At 36.3% G+C, this 26,821-nt stretch overlaps 1 protein-coding gene across 3 annotated transcripts in view; it reads left to right on the top strand.

Annotated features, from left to right (window-relative positions):
• Positions 1–10,374: 10,374 nt before the first annotated feature.
• Positions 10,375–26,821, top strand: part of bcar1 (BCAR1 scaffold protein, Cas family member) — a 181,048-nt gene continuing 164,601 nt past the window's right edge. For all 3 annotated transcript variants that reach the window (XM_087292457.1, XM_087292458.1, XM_087292459.1), the window contains exon 1: positions 10,375–10,837. In XM_087292457.1, the coding sequence (XP_087148583.1) occupies positions 10,826–10,837 (12 nt within the window). In that variant the 5' untranslated portion in view covers positions 10,375–10,825. The remainder of the gene's footprint in view (positions 10,838–26,821) is intronic.

Here is a 26,821-nt window from a genome sequence, read left to right on the forward strand (position 1 = left end):
CTTTTTAGAATGTTGGGATTTTCTGCTTTGAACACTATGTAGCTTTTTATGTGGCCTGTGCCTTTAATGCTATTTCTCCCCACCCATTATTTCCATGTCCCTGTTAGAGTGTGCCTCAATCAATCCAGCTTGCGTCAGATAAACTGCGCAGTGACAGACATGAAGGAAGCTGATCTCACGTTACGTTTGTGAGAAATACTACAGTAAGAATTTACCAATGATTATTTGATGTATTTGTTTTGGAGTTAATTCAAGCCTTTCTGCAATAAGTCACACACAATGTCGTTACAAAGTTCACACACACAGCGCCCGTGTTTAACTTTGCAATGTAATTCATTCATTCATTTGCTGTAATTAATTACGGACATGTTTTCAAAACATTTTAAACTTGTAAAACTCTTGATCACATTTGATGATGATTGATGGTCACAGAGCTCAACAGATCTTTTAATCCCAGTTGCTTTGTGCACATCCTGTCTTGTTGATATTATCATACGTGTTACTATGGAGACATGTTAAAATGCAACCGTTAATCAATTCGGTGGGCGAGGAAACCGCATGTCATGTTGTGGTGGGCCTTAAAATAGGAGAGATTTGGATCCTATTTTAACGGCAGGAAATATGACAGTGGACACAGTATACCTACTCACAGTCCAAACAGCTACCAAAAGATGATTTTCATTATGTGTCATTTAAATATATATTTGACCCAATATGACGGCAATGCTTGTTTTTTAATATAACAAATGGTTTGTCACACTTCATTTTAAGGTGCAATTGCTGTTATTAACAAATTATTTACTGTATTTAAGCTCAATCAACTTCTAACTTACTGCTTAATAGTTATTAAGGTAGTAGGTTTAAGTATTGGGAGTAGGGGAGTAGAATAAGATCATGAATATGTACTTTATAAGCACTAATAAACAGCCAATATTTTAATAACATGCATGTATTAAGCCAGTAGTTAATAGTGAGAATTGGTACATAATCTAAAGTGTTACCACATATATTAAAATCACATATATTTTACTAAGCACAAGTCAGAATAAGTGTGGTGTTTCATATTTACATACATCAATCACGGTGAATGATGATGGAACATTTTCACGCATATTTTGACATTTTATTTTCACAAAAGATGTTTAAAACATGGTTTCTATGTAAATAAAATCACTTTTAAGTGGATGCAGACAATTTCACTGGATTATCTTTGACCCCTAAACATTTTACGCTTGAATGACTATTTAGTGTCCTTTTTAATGCTTAAAAGCCTCTGAGTTAGTCCAACATGAGTGAGAGTATGGCGACTGAATTTAAATGTTTGGGTGAACTAATTCTTTAAAGATGCACAGGATGCCTATCACCTTTCCCGTGTGAATGTAGACTCACTTTAGGTATAGTGGGAGTTTAGAGAGGATGCCACGCTCATGTTTATTCATGTCCTCCCCTTTCCACTCAAAGTCAATAGTAAGTGTATGGTATTCAGGAGTGGAGAGGAGCCTGTCGTCCTCATCTTTATTCAAATGCACCTGTCCTCTCCTGATTTTACTTTCTCTCTGGGGTCTGAGCCAGGTCTGAACACTGCTGTTAGCTCCCAAATAATGCCTTTCTCACAGTTTTTTTTTTCCTCCAAGGCTTTTTTCAATCTTTCCAGCGCTTTCATCTTGCATTACACTTAGACATGTTGATGACACGAGCCTGATTTTCTGAGTGCAGTTCTCACTGCCATTATCATTAACTTTGACTTCCACTTCACAAGACTTTTTCTTCTTTTTATTCATCTGTGCTTGCATTTCCAACTCCTCTTCACTTCTTGGGTGCATTTCTTGAGTCATAACTGAGTGGTAACAAGTAGTTACGCATTGGCATTATTAAGATTGAATGCACACTGCATAATTTTTTTACACATCCATATTTTACGCAATTTTGAAATGAAACAACAAATCCAAGCACTGGGTTATTTATGAGCAATATCTCACAAGTAGCAGTGGATGAGGAACTACTCTCATTTACAGTATTAACATCTTCAGCTGACATTAGAATAGCAGAAACTGTTACTACTTCACAGACGCCACTTTAGAGCTATTTGAATGATTCTCTAGCGTACTGTCTAAACTGATTACAAAACAGGTGATTTGTGCACACATTTTAAGATTATAAGGCTGAACTGCATGAAATTACAATCGTGATTTCACTAACCCTGAAAAAGCCAGAGCAAAGCAAACACTACCAGTTTCTGTGGTATAAATATAGCACTACAACATACAAAAGAGAGAGCGAGACCGACTCAGAATGTCACTTATATGATTTGTTCAGCTGTAGTTTGAAATTTATGCTGAGAAAATGCAGTTTTTCTCCCCTAAGGACTTATTCTGCAGTCTCTGTTGCCATTTTGTGGCAGAACGTCAACCGTCACTTTCCTTGGTCTCCTCAGACAAGCTGATGGTGGCTGATGCACTAAATCCGATGAGCCGAAATTATAAATATTTAAATATAATCACTACCCTTATTAATAAACTGCATAGTTGCAGTCTGAACAACTACATCCTTGATTAAAAAAGTACATTATGTCCAACAGAAGCTATTTTTGTTAAACTGTAGAGTGTCCTCTGCTTGTCGCTGTATGTGGGCGGAGTGATACACAATGGTGAAGGGTGAAGAGGCTGTATGAGTGCTGTTGATTGCAGAATATTGCACGGCTATCAGCTAATCGAATTCAACAACCAGGCAGAACTGTTGTATAAAGATATATGATTTAGGTCTGTCATATGTAACAGAAGCAAACACCTCACCTTAATGGTGAAAATTCACCTTTTTGAAATTAAAAGTAGGTCACCTATGAGATTTTGCCTAGGTTTGATAAGAAAATGTGTACATGTATACAGTATGTGTTTATTTCACACTAATAATTATCCTAGTAATCTTTGGTCTTTCAATGGTACTGTAAATAATTGGTTATTTATTTAATTACAGCGTGTGTTTTATTTTTTATTTTTTGTAGACTTTGCTCAGTAGCTCACTTTGTACAGTGTTGAAATGGGAATGTAGTGTGCAATTCAGAGAATCAAGGTTCCATACAATGTAAAATCAAGGTAAAATTATATGGTTGCAGTGAACTTTCGTCTTACATTTGCACTAAGACACCAAGAAACTAATTTCTTTTTCTTTTTTTGCAAAAATGAGGCTCGTATTTCTAAAAAGCCATTGTCAACTATTTAGCTGATAGATAAGGTCTTAAATCGTCTGTGCACAGTAGTTAAACTTGTATAACATATTAGTTTTTGGCTGAATGTTTTGGTTTTGAAAAAGGGCTGAATCAATTTTTTTTTTACGGTTAAAAATGACAAGCAAAACAAACAATAAGAAAACAAAATATATGAGATCATTCGAATTCATATGAATTAGTCGGTAAATCAAAAGGTTGCGAATTGCCGAGAGATTGTGTTGAAATGACCTTTTAGAATTTGTTTACAGGCACATGCAAATATACCTAAATGTAAATAAAGTTATGCCTGTAGCTGTAGGTCACTTGGACAAAAAATACCAGGTCTTGTTTTCTCTGCCCATACTGTGTTTAACCCCATACCTGTTTGCATCCTTGAATAACCCAGCATTTTTTAAGAGCGTACAAGCAGGCCAAAATGGATCCATTCCAATTAACATAGACTCAGCATGATGACAGATGAGTAGACCCTTAGTGCAGTTCTATATAAAAAGACCTTTACGGAGGCCTTAGGTGTCCACTCGGAATTCCTGTAGCATATATATAGCGCAAACTTCACCTCCAGGCATGTGTATCTGTCTGTCACCAAGTGCATGACTTCAAACAGGGGCAGAAACCTTAAAAATAGACAGCGCTGTTGAGAGGACAATTATAAACAATCACTGTGATGAGAACCTAAAATAACAGCCGGCTAAAATGTTCCAACTGCCTCTTAGCACTGGGTCGCCAGAGTTAAGAGGCGTTTAAATGTGTAAGCTTCCTACAGTATGTGTAAGCTACAATAAAATGCCTTCCCTGTGCGTTTTGAGTGCATCGCATGCTAGAATACATGGCTTGATTGTAGGATTAGTATAATGGGCTTTACTTTTTTTTTAATCCCTGGTTTTGTGTTTGAGTCTTTTTTTGACCTGTACTGTATGTTAAGGTTTAAAAAAAAAAAACATTTATAACTTATTTTAATCTTAATCTAATTTTGACATTAAGCAATCGTGAGTTAGTTAAGTACAGTTCATTCTAATACAATTTATGTTGGTAATGCTCAGATGATATCTCATAAATTTCATATTTATACATTATATATTGTATAAATATGAAATTTATGTACCTACCTGTATGTATTTATGTACATACAGGTCAAAAAAAGACTCAAACACAAAACCAGGAATTAAAAAAAAAAAAAAGTAAAGCCCATTATACTAATCCTACAATCAAGCTTACACATTTAAACTATATGTATATATATATATATATATATATATATATATATATATATATATATATATATATATATATATATATATATATATATATATATATATATATATATATATATAATACATTTAAAGAATTTCATCTTTTATTATATTTATTTTGTAAAGTTTTACAAACTAATTTCGAGAGGAGCACATGTGGTGATTGTGGCGGTCTTTAGTCCATAATCAGCAATAATATAATCAGATTGATCCAAACCTACAATAAATAGACAGATTTCATCCTACTGCCTTATCTTCCCAAATTCTCACAATATAGGTGCAAATAACACAATAGAAATGTGTTTGTGGGACAAGGCATGGGCCGGCATAAGCCTTTTATGGTATGATAACATAGGATAAAATATCACGATATTGTGATTACTCTCTAAAATATGTTCTTTTAAATGTCTGGGTAAAAAACAAAAATATTTTTATTGTAATTATTATAATATTTTAGAACAGTAAACAAGGCTGTATTCAGGCTGAATAATGAAAATGAATCATTGATTTCTGCTGTCTCAAGACCACAGATTTCTTTACAATTTAAAACTTCTTTGGATATTTTTTCTGCTGGAGATACTGTTGTCCTAAAAAAAAAAAATTGAAATTGAAATAAAAAAAAATCTTACACATTCCCTAGGAACGTTATTACAAAACTTTTTTACTGTTTTAAAACCTTGACTTTTCCAAACTGCAGTATACCTTGAAAACGGTTATTGTCCCATGCCTATGTTAGACTGTTAAAAACAGATGCCAAATACTTCCTGCTTAATAATGCTTTGTTTATTTTAACATCATAGTCTTATGGTTCATTGTTGTTTGTATGATGTTAGATCTAACAGTCTGACGAACTGAGCAAGCAATGTTAAATAAAATGTTATTGTAATGCCATCTTAGCAGGAGTTACTCTTAGAACTTTAAGTTAGAGAGCAAGCACATGCCTCCAAGCATTTTTAGTTTTTAAAAGATGTCTAATAGATGTCTAATAGACATCTAAACAGAGTCGTCTTAGCTAAAACAAGGCTAAATTTGGGCTGTTAGTGAAAATCGAATAGACATTTAAGAATAGGCCAAAACTAGACTAGTCATCAAATAAACAGAAATGAATGATTACACATATAAAGTATGTCTAATCTGTTTATTTGATGACTAGTCTAGTTTTGGGGTATTCTTTAGATGTCTAGATTTAGATAGTCCAAGTTTAGCCTTGTTTTAGCCAAGTTGTCTACCTTTAGATGTCTACTAGACGTCTACTGAAGCAGAAAATTGTTTGCTGAGATCAGACTAGGTTTTTACAAGAATTTGCATGACCAGGATAGAAAAAACAAATTAAAACAATTCTTCTGATCTCCGACAACACTGCTGAGTCTGACTCTAAACAAAGAAGCAGTCGCATTTGTTACATTTTGTGGTGCCTGGCGCTTTCTATTAAGCACTCAACATAGTTAAATTTACTTACAGTATGCTAAAAATGTAACATTCAAAACGTATTGCTTTTTTTTCACGTCACCTAAGTTGATGATAAATGCAGAAAATGTTGATTGCTTTATCCAATCCACTTTAAACTGACCTGGAGAGTCTTAACAACACAGATTTGAAATGCATTTTTAAAGTGAAATATGAAAACTCCATGAGTTATGAATTATTCAACCTCATGTTGTTCCTGACCCCTGAGACCTTTGTTCATCTTCAAAACACAAATTAGGCTATTTTAGATGAAATCAGAGAGCTCTCTTATCATCAGATGGCAAGGTTTCTGAGACATTTACCATCCAGAAAAGGAACCAAAGACATTCCATGAGACTTCAGTGGTTTAACTGTAATTATATGAAGCTACAACTGTAAAACTAATTTGTTTGCCAGCATCAGAGTGTGCGTTTACAATGGGCAAATCAATTTACTGCCATTATTAGAGTCGACAGTGCAACAATCACGCATAGTTTCGCCCACAATAAACATGTACTGGGATCTGACGTGGCTAATAAAAGGCACCTTTTTACTATTTTTTTTTTTTTAATTTTTTTTTGGTGCACAAAGATGTTCATGGAGCTTCGTATAAATACAGTTGAACCACTTAAGACATTAAGTGGTTATTTGATGTTTATTTCATGTTTTCTGGACTTCGAATATCTTAAGATCATTTCTGTCTATGGAGGTTGAGAGAGCTCTCAGATTCCATCTATAATATCTTTATTTGTGTTCTGAATATGGATGAGTGTCTCTGGGAATTGAAACAACATGAGAGAAAGTAATTAATAACAGAATTGTAATTTTTTGGGGTGAACTAACCCTTTAAAGACATTTTAAACTAAACTAACTACATTCACCTAAACATTGTATAAATCAGCATGCAGAGAGGGATGTGAGTATTGAACTTGACGAATGAGGACCAATCCAAAAGAGTTCTGCCCACACAGATTCTGCACACACTTGCTCGTGGCTGATATCCAATTGGCGACCATGAGAGACTTCTTTTTTTTTCTCCATCTTTGCAGCAAATTCAGCCTTGTAACTATGGACTGGTTTGGCAGTCCACTGCAGAGATTTCCTTCTTTCCTGTATTTTATCCCTCTCAACATTGGCAAATGTTGGCACATGAAGGGAGGGAGTGTCATGACACCAATTTAACAAACATTTGAAGATAAGAAGTGGACCTTTGACTTCCTTCATGCAGCTGCTCGGTATAATTAAAAGCCATTCGCAGAGTTCATGGAATAGCTGTCAGGGAGAGCACTGGGAATGGTACTGCTTGTCAACTAATTGTCTATATGTCTGCCAAATAACACACATTTATCTGGAAGACATTGCAGGTGAACAGGGTAAATAATAGCTGATATTTATCACCATACTTTCCCAATTGAATGACTATATTTAGAATTGCAAACATGTCTTGTATTAAAAGTTTTCTAAACCTGCAGCTATTGTTAAATGAAAAAATAAATATTATTTAATGAAATTCTTTTCTACAGCAATCTGAACATTTGATTAGGTTTAAAATTCCTGATTATTATTATTATTATTATTATTTTTAATATTATTGTTATTATTATTCATACATTCATTCATTCATTAATTTTCTTTCGGCTTAGTCCCTTCTTTATCAGGGCAACCGGAAGAAACCCACACCAACACTGGAAGAGCATGCAAACTTCACACAGAAATGCCAACTAACCTAGCTGGGGCTCAAACCAGCAACCTTCTTGCTGTAAGGCAAAAGTGCTAGCCACTGAGCCGCCATGCTGCCTATTATCACTATTATTATTATTATTGTAATGACACACCTTTTGTGCACATCCCACCTTTTGCAGCTAGTCCAATAACCAGAATTTGAAAAAGCACGAGTAAGACCGAATCTTTTTCTTTTTTAGAAATGCTAAACGAAAATACAAAGGTACCAATTTTTACCCTTTTAAACAAAATTATCATCATAAATTAATTACGCATAACTGGCTCTTACATTTCTATTATTATTATTATTACTATTATTATGTAATTTTAGGAATTCAGAAATTACTGTAAAAAAGTCAAAGTTCAAGTTTTTAGAAAAATCTAAATTTTTCTAAAACATTTTGATCCATTGCATTAGAAAAATACTTTAAAGTTAAAAGCCATTAAAAAATATGAAGTGTAGTTGAAATCTGCAGACAGAAATTGATCAAGTGGGACCAAAAACAACATTTTGATTAAAAAGCACAAAATCTTATAATTGAGACTAATGAATAAAAACTTGTAGCATTAAAGGGAAGTATCATACACATGAGCAGGTGATGTGCACTTTTACTTGTTATTATTTTATATTTTGTTTGGTCATTTAAATCTTTTTAATCATCTGGCAGCATCTGCTAATTTGAACAGCCATTTTGTTGGTATCAGCATATTCTGGCTTATCTGCATTATTCATTTTTGCCAAGTCAAATGTTCGAATGTTTGCAGCCAGTTTCATCATTTAAATGTGCAAATGCTTGTACTCTGTTTTGTTGTCAACAAGATATCTGCAGAAATTCATTTAGAGTATATGACATGATCAGCAAAATGCTTCAATATGGAAATCGGTACTTGGCTTACAGGAGTAAACATAAATAGATATTTTTAAACCAGAAAATCTAAAACAAAAGTCATCTTTGTATTTTTTGTATAAAAACTCTATTTATATTGTTATAAATAATATTTTTAATTGGTTGATATTCAAATGTTTAGTTTCTGCTAAGACACATGATCACTTTTTCTACTTATTACCATAGTACCCAACTTTGTCATTTTCACAATTTCTTTATTTACATTTTTTTAATAATACTATTTCAATTTATAACTGGGGTCGAGTTTGAAACCCCATGGTGTATAAAATAATTTAAACATTATTATTTAAGGTATTTTTTAATTGTTTTGGGGTTGTTAAAAAATAGTTCACCCAAAATGAAAAATCTCAGTTAATTTATTAACCCCCAGGTCATTACAGATTTAGGAGACTTTTTTTCTTCAGTACATGATTAAAGAAACTGCCATTTTCTGTAATCCATAAAATACCAATCAGCAGCTACTGGCACTACAGAATAGTAATAAAAATCACAAAACAAAATTAATATCTGTGGCACCTGACCATACAATTTAAAGTGCTGGTAGAGTTGACTTACTTTATTTGAATCACCAGTGAATAACTTGTGATGCTTCTCACTAAATAATTATCATATAGGCTCCAGTGTGAACATTTAAAAAAAATGGAATTAGCCTGACATCGGTGATAATAACCCTCACCGGACAGTTTTTTATGTACACTTTACTAGTACCGGGTTTTACCCCACTTTTGCTCTCAGAACCACCTTAATCCTTCATGGCATAGATTCAACAAGGTACTAGAAATTATCCTCAGGGATTTTGGTTCATATTGACATGATAGCATCCCACAGTTGCTGCAGACTTGTCGGCTGCACACCCATGATGCAAATTTCCCATTCCACCACATCCAACAGGTATTGGTATACATCCAACTCAGTTGAATTGAGATCTGGTGACTGTGGGGGCCATTTGAGTACAGTGAACTCATTGTCATGTTCAAGAAACCAGTCTGAGATGATTCACATTTTAAATATTTTATTGCTAATAATGCAAATAAATGCATTGTATAATAATGCAAATAAATCTAAATGTTTTTTATCCAGTATATAAATAAACATACTGTGCAATGTAGAATAAAAATAAATTGAGTTAAGTGCTGAGGAAATATAGCTACTATTTAAAGTAAACAGAAATTTAATTAACTATGTGAAATCTGCCTTTGTAAGCATGTGTTACAACTAACCCTCTGTCTGTTACAAGTTGCCCCTAGTAACATTTTTACCCCTGGCACTTTTAGCAATACTGCTCAGAAACCATAGGTCCGGCAGTCATAGAAGTTCATACAACCAGTGCTCATTTGTAGGAGAGGCTTGTTTGAGTTTTTGGTAAAAAAAAAAGAAAAAAGAAAAAAAAAAGCCTTTGTCTAACCCCATTACTTTGTTCCTCATTTGTCCAAAACCAAAAAGTGTAAGGTTGTGCCCCGCTCTCCCCTACATGCCTAAATGTATCCATGTTGCAGCCATTTGATTGGCTGATAAGAAATTTGGGTTAACGAGCAGTTAGACAGGTGTACCTAATAAAGTGGCCTGTGATGCTTGCAAATATTATTTTTTATTTATATTTTTACGTATACAACAAGTATTTCTTTTAATAGAGGGAAGAGTAAAATAATATAACAGCAATAATAGCCAGTAGCAAGAATCAAGCATGAGAACATCGAATTTAAATACACGATACAGTTCAAAAGGTATAAATATAAGGCGAGCAGTATTTTGTCCACACAGAGGTAACATGAGACTAGCCCTTTAAACAGAACTTGATGATTCCATCATAGAGAGGGAGAGAGAGAGAGGGAGAGAGAGTGAGAGAGAAACGGCGTGCTGCTTTACTGTGCTATGAAGTGTCAGTGAACACCGCAATACAGAAAAAACGAAAACAGCTTATTCCTGACCATACGTGGGAAAAACGAGTGAAGAATCGAAGCGATTTCATTCAGATGCTGCAGTTTTGGTTTGCCGTGTAGCTCAGCAGCAGCAGCAGCAGCAGATCTGTGAAGAGCCGGACTGAAACTGCGCAGCGCTGCCCGTGCGAGGCGGAGCGGAGACGCATCTGAAACATTCACATCAAACTTCTCAACCCACCGACATCTTTACTAAACACAACATGGAATAGACGGACGCCGAGAGAACCCAATAACACAAATTGATGTTTTCTGCTGAAAAACCGACAGAGGGGAAGAAACTGAAGCGTTAAATCAGCATCAAGCTCTGTGGTGGATTGAAAGAAGGAGCTCAAGATGTCTGTACCGGTAAGTTCTTTAATTTAACATCTTATCTGATTCTTTGCGATGTGCAAAAGTTAGTGAACTGCTTGATAGGAACTTAAATTCATTGTGTTGGACACAGATGTTGGAATGAGAGAATATGGGGCGTTCTTGGTGTACTGTGCTGATGAACACTGGCTGTGGTCGTTTGGAAGAAAGCTGCGGTTAAAGCTTATGTGGAAACTGAATTTTTGTAGTTCATTCATGAGGACAATACACGTGTTGGGTGTAAAATCATAATAAAGCTGTCTATATAGCATTTCGAGGTCATAATTGGCGCTTTCCGATGATGCCCGAAATAACGCGCGTGCCAGTGATGTCCAAAAATGCGGTCCAGTGGCAGCTCACAAGGTTTTGACGTCCGTCCTCGAGACCGTGAGCTGAAGCACAAAAACAAACGCATGAGTAGCCTGCAGATTTTCCATAGGCCAGGATTTATACCACTTTATTAAGCTTCAGGTCATTTTTATGAAAGCGTGAACATTGTACTGTTTTTTTTCAAATAACTTTTTAGCTTAAAAATGTCAAGTGTGAAGGTTTTACATCTTTACAAGTGACATTTTTGCACCAAAGGCATAAGCTTCAAGCTTGTTGCTGCTTTAAAACTGTTTTATTTATCAACTTTGGCCATGTTTTCCGAAGGGTATTATTCTAAAATATGGCTTCACTTTCCTGAATACACATAGTAATAGATTAGATGCATTGTGTGTGCAAATGTAATGGATATGGACTGTTCCAGTCTCACATATAATTTAGTAGCGTATTGTATAGATGCTTCATGAAGCCTAAAGTATATTTTTGGCCATATCCATTTTACGTCTGTGACAAAATATTGGTCATCAGTGCAGTCCTTGGGGCTGTCCACATGCAGCACAGCTTTTCTGTCAGCACGGATGGTTCAAATACAATGTTAATACAATGTTCAAATAGACCACTTGGTGTTACTGTGCAAGTGTAAACCTTGTCCGTCCATAGCAAACAGCCTACAAAGTTTATTATAAGTTAAAAAATACTGTACAGCTGAGTTTTCCCACCTGCGAAATATGACTATGATATGTGATGACACATTGATCGTTGGCAGAAGTGTTGATGTGTCTATAATGGTCTAATGTGGTGTCCATGTATACGTTTTAAGGTTTGGTTTTCCAACCTGCTGCATCGTTATCAATAATTGATAAATAAATATTGATAATAAAGTTATTTACACTAAGACAAGATCTGTTTTTTGCATGAACATGTTTTTTTCGAAAGAGACCTGTCTCAGAACTCTCCATCGAGTTTCAACTTGTAAGGCCTGCGCTCTATGGAAGCATATGAGTAGCATAATTCAATTCAAAATGTAATATGCAAAATGGCAATGCAATATGTTAAATGGCTATGTATTTCTGTATTTGAATTTGCATTTTCCAAGACATATGAGCAATGTTTGGTGCAGAATGAAAATGTAAATTAAATTACATTGTTTGCATTTCTCATTTCAAACACTGTTTTAATTTGTAAATTGTATCCACATTTTAAAGCTTTATAAGTAGCAAAATTAATATGAAAATGCTATACACAAACTGAATTTGATGTGAATAAAGTACAAGCAGAAACTGTAGCAAAATGGTCATTTAAATGTTATTTGTCCTAAATGCATTTACACTCGCGTCTAGGAAACGCAGGATTACATTTTCAGCATAACAGCATGGGATGTGTGTAGCAAAATTAATTTTGAAATGTAATACGCAAAACGATAATGCAATATGTAAAAGGCAGTGTATTTCTGTATTTCAGTTAGCATTTTCCAAGACATATGTGCAATGTTTGCTGCAGAATGAAAATGAAAATGAAAAAAAACATAATGCATTTTCATTTAACACATCGCGACGAATGAAAGCCAATTTGAAATTGAAAATGCATTCTGGCCTGGCCACGCCCACAGACGGCCACCGTTGCTGCAAGGGAGGTTTTAGGTTATGTCGTCACAGATGCCGCGAGGACTATTTGGGAAATTTGGCAGCATAAACATGGCGAAGTCTGTTCCTCAGCGGCTTCGTGAAGCTTCATGAGCCCTCGAGCTTGAACTGGGAAATACTTTAGAAAACCAATCACCTCCTAGCTCAGTAAACTTGGCCTTAGGTTTGATATTCGCGCACGCAGTTTTAGGGATCATCTGCGATTTACATCAACAGAACCAAAACGCACAGTAACGCAAAGCAGAAAAAAATTCAGTAGATTCCAATAAATGGTTAGATTTAATACAGGTAGCAAAGCTACTATACCCCTAACTATATGGTACATACAATGCAGAAATAGGCAATAGCTCTTGTCATAAGCATACAGTACACATCAGCTAAAGCCCCTTTAGGTTCTGTCGATGTAATTTGCAGATGATCCCTAAAACTGCATGCGCGGATATCAAACCTAAGGCCAAGTTTACTGAGCTAGGAGGTGATTGGTTTTCTAAAGTATTTCCCAGTTCAAGCTCGAGGGCTCATGAAGCTTCACGAAGCCGCTGAGGAACAGACTTCGCCATGTTTATGCTGCCAAATGTCCCAAATAGTCCTCGCGGCATCTGTGACGACATAACCTAAAACCTCCCTTGCAGCAACGGTGGCCGTCTGTGGGCGTGGCCAGGCCAGAATGCATTTTCAATTTCAAATTGGCTTTCATTCGTCGCGATGTGTTAAATGAAAATGCATTATGTTTTTTTTTCATTTTCATTTTCATTCTGCAGCAAACATTGCACATATGTCTTGGAAAATGCTAACTGAAATACAGAAATACACTGCCTTTTACATATTGCATTATCGTTTTGCGTATTACATTTCAAAATTAATTTTGCTACACACATCCCATGCTGTTATGCTGAAAATGTAATCCTGCGTTTCCTAGACGCGAGTGTAAATGCATTTAGGACAAATAACATTTAAATGACCATTTTGCTACAGTTTCTGCTTGTACTTTATTCACATCAAATTCAGTTTGTGTATAGCATTTTCATATTAATTTTGCTACTTATAAAGCTTTAAAATGTGGATACAATTTACAAATTAAAACAGTGTTTGAAATGAGAAATGCAAACAATGTAATTTAATTTACATTTTCATTCTGCACCAAACATTGCTCATATGTCTTGGAAAATGCAAATTCAAATACAGAAATACATAGCCATTTAACATATTGCATTGCCATTTTGCATATTACATTTTGAATTGAATTATGCTACTCATATGCTTCCATAGCGCTCCACCTCCATGATGCTTTTGGCATTTCATTCCGACACACTGCAACAAGATTTAACATTTGCCCTCGTTGACAGAAAGTGAGTGGAAGAAGTCAGTGGAGGATGCGCAGCTCTGCAAAACATCATTGGCGATCCCTGTGGGAGGAATGAGGTTAATTTGCATGTCTTGGCAGCTTACCTATATATTTTCCCACTGCAGTTTTATAGGAGAACTGGCGTCCTGATGATGTTATGAATAAATAATGAAATCACTTCTGGTCTTTGCATCCAAGTGTGCAAACAGTCTCAGTAGGCCACCTCAGACTTGAACTCTTTGTTTAAGGTAACATTTAATGCCAATAAGAAAGGCGTGTGTTTGTTCAGATTCATCCTTGCATGAGTACTGATGTCCCATGCCATTTTCGACAAACAGAAGCCAGATTGCTGTTTTTGCCTGGGGTGATCATGCTTGATCGCAGCAGCTGTTCTGCCGCAAAGACGAGAGTATGGTTTGCTTGTATTGTGCCTTGTTTTCCATGCAACCGGTGTGATTCCGTTTACCTGAGACCAACAGATGTCACCAAGAAGTGAAAAACAAACAATTGAATTTCCATCAGTAGGAAACCTGCACGAGTGTCAGGATTGCAAATCACATTGGTTTATTTTTTTGAGCTCAATCAGACTTCCGCATTCAATTCCAGATTTGTTTTAAATCACAATTTGGTTGATCATGTTTTAGTTAATAATCCATTTTGCTCAGATGTGAAAGAGAGGCCGTGCTATAATATGTTTGCATAAGAATGAAAGTGTGTATGGGTGTTTCCCAGTATTGGGTCGCAGCTTGAAAGACATCTGCTATGTAAAACATATGCCAGAATAGTTGTCGGTTTATTGCACTGTGGTGACCCCTGATAAATGAGTGACTAAGACGAAGGAAAACGAATGAATTAATTTTATATTATGCTTTCCTATCAACTGATCTGTGCACAGGACAAATTAATCTTAAACTTAAAACTTAAAAAAAAGTTTTGTGACATTATGCAAAGCAAGGCAAGTGTGTATACAAACACATTTAACATTTCAGTTAATATTTTGACACACCCCATTATTAATGATTTCTTATCTTTCAGTAACAATGACAATTAAATTAGTAAAATAATTAGTAATAATTAGCTTTATTAATCAAAATTTAACAATAAATATCTTTTATTGGTTTTATTTTCAATTTACTAGTTTTTTTATTTATTATTTTTTTAGTATGCTGAATATATAATATATTTTTTAACTTTGGTTTGAGGATAAAATTTTTGTCAGGTTTATACACTCACCGGCCACTTTATTAGGTACACTTTACTAGTACCGGGTTGGACCCTCTTTTGCCTTCAGAACTGCATTAATCCTTCGTAGATTCAACAAGGTACTGGACATATTTTTCAGAGATTTTGGTCCATATTGACATGATAGCACTCAGTTGCTGCAGATTTGTCTGCTGCACGTCCATAATGCGAATCTCCCGTTCCGACACATCCCAAAGGTGCTCTATTGGATTGAGTCTGGTGATTTTGGATGCCATTTGAGTACAGTGAACTCATTGTCATGTTCAAGGAACCAGGCAACGTTTTTCCAATCTTCTGTTGACCAATTTTGGTGAGCCCGTGCAAATTTTAGCCTCAGTTTCCTGTTCTTAGCTGACAGGAGTGGCACCCCGACTCAAAGTTCGATGTGTTGTGCATTCAGAGAAGCTCTTCTGCATACCTCAATTGTAAAGATTGGTTATTTGAGTTACTGTTGTCTTTCTAACAGCTTAAGCCAGTCTGGCCATTCTCCTCTGACCTCTGGCATCAACAAGGCATTTGTGCCCACACAACTTTCCCTTGCAGCAGATTGTTTTGACTTTGTCTAAATGCATTGATGTGTTGTCATGTGATTGGCTGATTAGAAATTTGCGTTAGCAAGCAGCTGGACGGGTGTACCTAATAAAGTGGCCGGTGAGAGTATGTATTCATATGCACTTTTTTGAGTCAGAAATCGCTTGCAGATTTTGAAAAATCGTCAAAGAAATGGCAAAAAACAGGTCAAACTAAAAAAAGAAAAAAAAAGAAAAATAAATTTAAAGAAAATCATTTACTTTATTATTTTCAGTATTTGTTGTAAAAAAACTCTTAAAGATAAAAAGAAATTCACATATTTATAATTGCAAATATAATAATATATAGTTAACTTGTTGTAATATTTTGAATGTTTTTGGTGTAGTTATGATTGTAAAGATACTGCGAAATTGCCAACATGTGTCCAGGCATATCTCCATGCATATATAGTAAGCGTCTCTATATGCATGCATACATCCTTTGATACATAAATTCATCCGTTCAGGTTCTGCAAATGCTCAGCTTCATACATATTGATGGGTATTAATGTTTGGCTGTTAGCATGATTTGCCTTGGCGTTAGATCTTTATCCTGTCCCCTGGATGGCTCCCAGAGAGCGCACGCTACGACTGCAAGCCTGCAACTTATTCCCTCCCGCCGTCCCTCAGAGTTCTGCTGCGAGAGGTTAAATGTGACGCCAGCAGGGAACGAGCTTTGCTAGATCACCCTCAGACGGCTGACATTTGGTGCTTGTCATAGATGATACTCCACATACATATTAATAATGTTGGCTTAGGTGAGCTGTTGCATTTCAATCACCCAATAAAGACCTTTTGCTATTTGTATGTGTTGCCCTGGCAACTGGAGGCCACCAGCCCTCCACATATGAGTTTCACTAGCAGCGTAAGTCGTAGTAAACAGCGTATAATGCTACACATGCCATGCATGTGCAAGTACGACTCCAAAGAGGAATTGCGACATGCACTCGTGAATACGCCTATGAATTCCACTCTGAAATCACACTATTCATTCCTTTCCTTGCATAGTAAGTGTCTCATCTCATAGACATTCTTGCCTATGTGCAGTCACACGTCAGCCGCCCCTGCTTTGCCACTCCTGGAAGGCATCTTTATCCGTTTTTAGTGATTAAGGATGGCTGTTTTTTGCTCAAGTACACACACACATACACTCTTACACCGGACGCATCTTAATCCAGGAGCCAGCTGACACGCTCATTAGTTTATTGCTGTCGGCTCAAGAAAAAAATATGAATGCTAGGAGCGGATGCAGGTGAGCATATGATGAATATGAATGTAAATATTAACGTTTATGTCACCCCAGGAGTCTTTTGACTAACAGCTTTTCATATTCATCTGATTTAACTACCACATGCATTAGAATGCAATATGTGTGAGTGTGATTATTCCTCATCCTTAGCTTGTCTTAGTGCACATTACACAAGAATACAAATAAAAGGGGAATCTTATTGTGCTTTAGGCTCCTCTGGTTTCCTTTAATACAAATGGTTGTGTGTGATACATGAAAATTCATTTACTTTTAAGACTATATACTGTCTGTCTGTCTGTCTGTTTGTCTGTCTATCTACTTTCTTCAATCCATCCATCCATCCATCTCTGTCTTTCTATCCATTCTATCATTTTTTATCATGCTGTCAATGTCTGTCTACCTTCAGATTCTTTAATCATCATCATTATGTTGTTATCTCTGTCTTATCCATCCCCTTATGCATTGTTTACTATATTGTCTATGTTTGTTTTTATTTTATTAAATTTCAGGAGTTGAACTGAAAGTTATAAGTCATTCTCTATTCTGTTGTGAATGTCACACAACCCTTGTCTATGTTTATTTGTAATGTGCACAATATTTATAGTCATATGATAGATATATAGTCATAAAAGCCATATATAAATATATATAAGTCATAAAATTCTTTTTATATTGTGTAGGGAAACTATGCAGCATGTGGAATTTGCGGTTTTGGGCTCACTGATAATGTGCAAGTCTGCAGCCTGGCAAACAAACAGATCTCTCTACAAAGATATTCTGTGACTCGTTTTCTTTGTCTGAATATAGCATTGCTTACTCACAGATTCTTCATCCTCAACAAATGCTTTTTGTCCTTTTTTCTACACATGCTTCTCTCTGTCCTTCATCTTTTGGCTTCTTTTAGTTATTAATTTTAGTTTCCCTTCTTTTAACAGCATGTGTGTGTGTGTGTGTGTGTGTACATGCTTGTTTCTGTGAGCTCTTTTGCTGTTATATTTGCAGCAGCGGGGGACAAACCGAGTGTGAAATTCAAGTAGGCCCCTTATGATTTCAAAAGTCGGTGTCAGTTTACTCACCCTGGCGTTGACTGTCCTGCAGACGACCGCTCTCAGCTGGTTAGGAGGACACATACCGGTCCTCAAAGGACCTAAAAGAGTCACGGTAAACATGTCTCCTTTAAACAAGTCACAATGGCCCCCTCTTGACCCTAAGGTGTTTAAAGTGTAACATCTTGTTTTCTGTGTCAACCGGTAGGACCCGCTGTACAGTGCTGCTGTTCAAGTCATATGTGTGTGCGTGTCTACGTGGCTTGGCTGTGCTGAGTTGCTAATGAAACGCAGGGCTTTTTCACCATATGATGATTTGAACTCAGTGTAACCCACTCTTTTGTTCCACTGCCCTGTAAATCTCTTCCGTCAGCATTAGGAGGGGGGGAGGAGAGGGGAATATGTGTGTTCGCCCGCGGATAGAGATTATGTTGGGTTTGTATGTGTAAAATTTGCATGCCTCGCATTCATGTTTTGTGTCGAATGATTGTGTTTGTAGACAAAAAGAGAGATGGTGTTGTGCCTGTTTGTTTCGCAGCTTGATGGACACTAGATCCCGATGTGAATCCTCATTATAGTGCAGCTGTGAGAGTGAAAGGGAGATTGAAAGAACTGTGTTGTAGAGTGTTGTCGTGTGCAAGCGTATGTGTTTTTGCCATTGCCTCTGCCAAATCGTCCCATCGCCACCATCGTAAATCTGCTGGCTGATGTGCGACGTGGTCATATTAATGGAGCGTCATCAATCATACCAGGCTGTCTGAGATTAGACTGTATGCGCTGGATGGGATGGGGGAGGAAGCTGTTCCTACAAGTGGACCTGAAAGAGACATCTGCTTGAACTAGTATGGTTTGGGAATCAGCAGTCCAGATGAATTCTGTCTATCACCTTCCAGTTCAGTTCAGTAAAACCCGGTCAGATTATTATGCTCAGAACAATTAGGCAACACAGTATGGATTAAATTATTTCAGTGCAGTCTTCCTTGGCTAAATTCAGCTTAGTACATTCCAGATCAAATAAACCACAGGTCTGGTTAGGCATGTCTAGTCCAGTTCTGCTGTGCAAAGGCAAAAGACCGTAACTTCGTTTTTTCTTTTCTTTTTTTTTTCTTTGACGAAAATGAGTTATTGATATTTTTAGAACAATGAAGACCTTTTTTATCATGTGGATAATATCTTGAGTCAATACCTTTATTTTTTCAAGAAAATAATGTCTTGTTTTAACAGTAACTTCCAAAAGCCCAAGCGAAACCAAGGCAAAACACTGTAACACGAGTTACCACTCTTTGACTTGGTTTTGGTATGCTCCAATTAAGTTTCGGTTCTCTGCCTTTGTTCAGCTGCGCTTCAATATGAAGTTACCATGATTTGTTTTACTGTCATACTATCATAAATAGGCTAACAATCTGCTAAACATAAAGCACTACAAACAAGCAAAGCCTATAAATTGTGAGCAAAAATATCTGAAATAATCTTAGTTATTTTTTCTTCATAGTTTGAATTTTTCACTCAGTGCAGTCGGGGGCTATTGACTACCCAGGTAGCAAAGAGTTCTGGCCCAGATTTGGCATAAAGCTGGCACAGCAGGCATTTGTCCGGCCCTGGCATGCAGCATGTGGGCCAAATATGACCCCGGTTTGGCAGAGGTGGCATTGTATTTAAGGTGGCACACAAGACTTGGGCTAGAAATCAAATGTAGTATTTGGACCAGATGTTCCAAATTTATATGTGAGCCACGTAAGTGTAAGTTTGGCCCAACTTGACCCACTTTTAAAATACATTTAAAATTATTTATGAGGAAAGAAAAAATTCTACCAATTAGGTTGTTTCACACAAATCTCACCACACCAACATATCTGGTGCAGTTCAGGCCCAGTTATAGGTTATTAACTGGGCTGAGACTTGGCTCAAATATGGTCCATGTTTGGCCCTTGTATGGAAGCCAGACTTCGTCTCGTCATATATCGTAATTCACTGCAGCATGTGAGCCAAGCAAAAGTTGATTGTGTGGGCCAGATATGGGCCAAAGAAATTTTTCTATGTGGGTAGTTGCACTAAGTTAGTTGACTAGAATGTTGTGATACGGTTAGCAGTATAGCATGATCACACATAAAATCAGTACAGTACGCAGTTGAAACCATTTCCTACCTTTTCTGGTAACCCAATAAAATCCACTGCAATTAATGTCGACAGAGATGTTTTATCCACAAGAATGATCATTATTCCAACCTGCTGGCGTTCACATCGGTTCAGTCGTTCTTTAGGCTAGGCTGGGTTGTTTTTGTAAATTAATTATTTTTAAATAAATTGTGAGAGTCGATTCGTTGACCTATTCATAAATGCAACCACTGCTTTGTTACTGAATGAATGTCTTAAGACAGTGACTTACTGTACCATCACTTACTGGCGGTTTTAATTAATACATGGATAACTTATTTTTTGCTATAGTTGCAGATTTTTCTTTTAAGCATTTTTATTTGAAACATTATTCATTTAAAAATGAATTCATAAAAAGTACAGAATTCAATGAAAATTCTTTAATGGGAATTCATTAAGTGCTTTAATGGGAAAAGCGGAAGTGAAAGAGAGAATGCAAAAGGTATGTCGCTCTAAAAAAGTTTAGGAACTGCTGATATACAGTCTAGATAACTAGGTCATTAATATTGAAATTTAAATCAAAATTAAGGCAAAAGCAGTGAAACATATTACAATACAGAGACAAACATATTGTAATAATGTAAACAATTACTTTTAAATTACAGAAACTTATTATATGCTATGTATTACATTTTGAAATGTAATTTGTAAATGCAACCAAAGCACAGGATAGCAATAAATAAATAGTTGTAGGTAACTTACGATCATTCAAAATAGATAGCATGATTAGTAGACACTACAGGTGTTGCTGTTTTTTGTAAATGTTGAGCAGCAACATTGATCATATAGAAGTTACTGCTTTTTGCCTTGGCACAACTTCTCACTTTTTGCACACAATACAAAGGCAGAGGACAGTAACTTCAAATTAGGGGTCAAATGTCAAGTTTGTGTTTAAGATTTTTTTATATAGATAAATGTCATTACTAAAACATGTAATTGCCAATTTTTCAATGTCCTATCTTTAACTAATTTGTCCTGGCAACAAAAAAATCTTTATAGTCATTTTTCTTAATTCAGCACTTTAACGAGTTAAGGTCTTTTGCCTTTGTAGGGCAGACTTGTACTCAGTTAAACCCAGCTTTATCCCTCTCACTCTCCATTTTCTTGGTGCCTGATTTATCAATGGTCACCACAGTGGATTGAACCACCAATTCCAGCCTAATCCAGTCCGGTTTCTTTAATCCAGACATAACAAGTTCACTGTGGTTAGTTCAGTTCTGATGAACTAAAACCAGTCAAGTTGTGATAGTAAGATACTGCAAGGACAGCCTAGCCTAGTCCAGTCTAGCTAAACACAGTTTCACTTAAAGGTTCAAGACACCCTGGAGTGAAATTTTAACAGATTTTAGGCATCAGTTTTAGACAATTTTAGCACCTGTCAGCTTAAGTAGTGAGAAAAAACTGAATCATTTTGAGCTTTTGTAAGCCAATTTCATCTTCAGTGTTTAAAATAAATTTTGGGGTGGGATCAAAATCAGTGATGTAGCGTAAATATGCTAGTGCAGTGATAACGCATTGGTTTCTCATTATTATTCATAGCAGACTTTTCTTATCCTATGAAAAGACCCTGCTTCTTAATTATTCATGAGAGCACGTGCTTTCCGAAGTCAAGGTAGAACTGCCAAGCTGTGTGCCAAGCTGTGAAGCATGTTTTTCCCTGCGATGCTATCCGGGCTGAAAAGCAAAGCTGTAAATGCGTCTCGTTTTGTGACTGAAAGTTGTTCTTTCCCTCTTTTTCCCTGGTCTGCCGGCCATGCCCACTCCTCCCTCTGCTCGCAGCGCTCCACGCCCATCATAAAGCATTTTTCGAAAAAATTCTGAGGTAGACTTGAACTGAAAGAGGGTCGTTTTATGGTCCTTTAAGATGCTTCCAGTTTTACCAGTTTTACTCTGCTAAACTCAGTCTGCTCCAGTACACTTTAGCTAAACCTTGTCATGTCCGGTTTAGTGGTTGCCATTTATTCCATAAAAATAATGCGTCGAGTTGTATGCAGCTACAGTAAACCCAGGCTAGTTAAGTTTACCATGGCCAGTCAAGTTGGCTCTCATCTATGCTCATCCTAGTTCAAATCAGATTGTGTCTACTTCAAAACCCACACCAGCCCAGTCAAGCTCAGATAAATTCAGGCAATTTGCAGATTGATCGCCATCTAAAAATGCAAACTAGCCTGGCATTGACGAGTGATGAATTGAAAGGGTCAGTCGAAGAGCGGGAGCCGGGAGAGAGGGGGATGGAAGAGAAAGAGACACAAATGAGCCCAGAACTGGAAGAGTCAAGTGTAACAGTCTCTAGAGAACAAGAAAATCTTATGAAAGTTGGAAGGAGATAGACACGATGGCAAAGCAGGAGAAGCAGGGTGACTGTCAAGGACGCCGAGATGAAGAAGACAAGAGGAAGTAAAAGACATCACAAGAGGCCTGGAAAAAGATGATAGTAAAGGCAGAGTGGTGTGTGTGGAGGAGTGTGTTTATCTGTTTAGAAGAGTACATAAAAACAGTAACCACCATGGTATTCGCAGGGTCTTAAAAAATCTTAACATGTCTTAAATCTTAAAAGCTAAATTTTAGATCTTAAAAAGTCTTAAATTTACTGAAATGTTATGTTGTAGGTAGGGATTGCTCAGATCTGATCACGTGATCAGAAATCGGGCTCAATCACATGGTTTCAGACTCGATCAGAATCAGACGTTACCTCCCGATTAGCACTCGAATATATGTATAATATATGTAAATTCTCATTATTTTTTAATACATCTATAGTCATCCGGTGGCACAGAGTTAGACCTCTTTCTGGAATTCACACAGAAACAGTAACACGTGCGGAATGACATCACTTTGTTGCAGAGACGCTATTGGTTAAATGCTGGCACAGTAGAACATAGAAACATGGAAGCAGATTGAAGCGGAAAGCGCGAGTATGATGCGGAAAGCACCAGTATATATTTCTGCGATCTGGAGGTATTATAAAGTTGATGACAACAACATTGCATAGCAAACTGTGAGATAAACAAACTTGACTGCCTGCCGGATATGTTAAGTTGAGGTGCTATTTTTTTTATATTAGATTATTTTTATATTTGCTGTTGCACTAAAGTCCAAAAGTGAAGAATTGGTGTTAATTTATTACTTGATTGTTCAAACTACCTCACAGAAGAGTTGTTGAATGTTAAAATAAGGTGAATGAGTAAGGAATATCCTGGATCTGTTTCTTCGTTCTTCTTTATTCTTTTTTTATGTATTATAAAAGCATTGGATCAGGTTTCGGTATTGGTAAATGCTCAAAATCAAATGACTCGGACTCAAGGGCAAAACAAAAAAAAACCTGATCAGGGCATTCCTAGTTATGTCTTAATTCTTCATTTAACAGGTCTTAAATTTTATTTGTTCATGTATAGCTATCCACTCTGGCCATTAACACCCATACAACCCAACAATCCATCTCAATAAAACTTTTAACTTTTTATTTAAAAATAGCATTGAATTACTTTCCTTACAGTAACATTTTCTTATAAGTTCTCCATTTATTAACGGCTGAGGATACTGACCTGACCTATATTTTTTATTATTAAATTATTAAAATTGTAGATTGAAATAATTGACAGCTATGTTTTGTTCTATTCTTGGTAAGGGTTATAGGGTTTGTGAATGGAAAAATGGAAAAAATATTCAAACTAAATTATGATTATTGTTACAACCCTGTCTTCCCTTTTTCTTACCTTTGGGTGGCCTTGCAGTATGATGTTACAGTATATTAGTTAATTCATGGGTGGAGGATGATTACATTTGAATTTTTTGTGAAGAATGGGACTTCCTCTGGTGGACCGTTATTCCCCAGAGAGGTCATTTTTTTCCAACTCTTTTGTTTTGCCGTCTTAGGTTTTGGTTTTATAGAACCTTGTATTTTGTTGAGAGAATTTCAGTTAATTTCTTATTTATTTTAAATAATAACTATTATAAGTTTGTAATATTTAGTTTTTCCCTTCAATAAATGTTTATTTCATTATATAACCTTTTTGTATCTAATCTTTTTTATAGTACGGTTGGGAGCGAGCTGGCTGGAACATTGTAGTATTATTAAATGGATACAATTTTAATCATTTTTGATAGGGCAAGTGAAAATCTTTTCTAACTGAAATTTTCAAAAAACAAACCTTTAGCATTTAGCCCTGTAAAAGTCAAAAATTTCATTCATAATAGTCTTAAAAATGTCTTAAAACGTCTTAATTTTAACTTATTGAAACCTGCAAAAACCCTGAACCACACTGGTCCTGTCCTTATGAACCTCTCCACAGGGCATGAGCATGACATCATCAACATCCGCTGCGTTTTAATGAACCTCCCTGTCTGGATCCTCATTAAGGACGTGTGAGTGTAGAGCACCTCAATCACTTCCTCTCAGCCATGTGTGTGTGTGTGTGTGTGTGTGTGTGTGTGTGTGTGTGTGTGTGTGTAAAATATCATATTGTATATGCACATGGGAACTCTCAATGCTAATGAGTGTGCTTGAGTGAGTGTGTGGCACTGACGTACGAGCGCCTCTTATTTGATGTGCCTAAGCCGCACTGCACCAGCATGAAGAGGCTGTAATCTTTAGTTGAAGTCCTGTTAATCCACGTGAAGGTTACTGGCGCACTGTACACATTTCCTAAATTAAAGCAATGCAGTATGGGTTGTATGCTTTGGAATGGCACACAACTCAATTTCCTAATTGGTGGATCAAGCAGATTAATCAGCTTCACAGCATATTAACTACATTCCAGGTTTATATATCCAACCTCCGAGGTCATGCAAATAAGCATACAGTGTTCCCTAGCACTCTTTAAGCTATTATAATCAAGGCCCCTCAGATAAACAGCATGCGTAATGCATAATTAATGTAATTTATTTCACTTCTGCGCTGGAATAGATTAGGGTTGCCCTCTTTGATTCGGCTTGACCTCTACCATCACCTTTGCATGGTTCTCCTTGAGGAAGCGTCTCATTGGAAGTCATTGCGGATGTGCTCCTGCTCCTGTTGACCTTTTCGATGATGGGAACTTGTGAGGTGTGATTGGGGATTTAGGGAGCGAGAGCATGCGACTGAAAGGTGAGAGAGAGAGAGGTGGTGATAGGAGAGAGTGAGACGAAGCGAGAGACAGTTTTGAAGTAGGAGACTCCATTTCACATGGTGGTTATGATGTGACCTTTCTGCAGACCATTGTCCCTCCTCCTCATCAATGCATTGCACTGGATTAAAGTTGCAGCAGCATGGAGCAAACCAAAGTTGCATCTCCATTTTTCAGCTGTAGAGTGGTGACCTTTAAGCTGCTTGTTTCCCTTTTTAAATGTGAGCCATGGCTAATAAAGGGGTGCTGCATGTTACTTCTAGAGCTTTACGGTAAAAAGAAAACTATTTATGGCCAACAAAGAAGCTTGGTGTGAAGGAAAATTGATTTTGAAGATTGGCTTTCGATCTCTTGTAGGACTTTGCAGCTCTTGGTATTGTAGAGCAGCCAGGGACATCTGGTATTTGGCTTTTGTACCACTGTTTGGGGATTATCATTAATTCCTTAATAGTCCTACCACAGCTCATATGTGTTGTCAAACACACAACACGCAATGTTCATTCCCACTCAGATGCAGTGTATGTATGTTTCTATGTTTGGCATCAATAATCTGATGTTTGCATATAGCATGACCATATGGCACAACGTTAGCTGTATATATATATATATATAAAAAATAGTTTCCCTAATAAATTGATATGACATTTATATTACAGTTGTTTATCTGAATGTTTACGGCTGCAAAGTTGCTAATTGCTGTAGGCGCTATTTGTTTTTTGTTATTGCTACTATCCATCATTGTTAATTACAGTTGTTTTGCTGTTGCTACTTGTTTCCTGCAATTACAACTTGTGAGTATAGCATCTTTTTGTCTTGTGGTTGTCAGTTTATCTTTAATTGTGAGTTAGTGATGCAACGCTTAACCAATATCACTATTAACCGCGATTTTAATTCGGCACGGTTAATCAATCGTAAAGGCTTCTCAACATCGTGTTTGTGTACTGCAATTAAACAAAGTTATGCCAACCGTGCGCTGGTTTAAAGTTCCGAACTTGTATATCGAGGCTAATACGCACGTGCACTAGATTAACTATCGCTGAGGCTATTAACTAAGATCCATTCACATATCTTGTCTTTTGCGCACGCAAGTTTGTAAACAATTTTGTAATTGTTGATTAAAAATTACTTTTAGACAGAGGTTCAGCAGCCTTTGATTGGAAATTTATTTGATTTTGAAATGTTTTGCTAATAGCTTAGATTTACATTAGACAAATACTTTATTTATTTATTTATTTATTAGCTTATTGATTTATTATTTATTTATTTATTTATTTATTTATTTATTTATTTATTCTTTGTTC

Source organism: Danio rerio, chromosome 18 (genome assembly GCF_052040795.2).
Source record: "Danio rerio strain M-AB ecotype USA chromosome 18, GRCz13ab, whole genome shotgun sequence".
Lineage (NCBI taxonomy): Eukaryota > Metazoa > Chordata > Actinopteri > Cypriniformes > Danionidae > Danio > Danio rerio.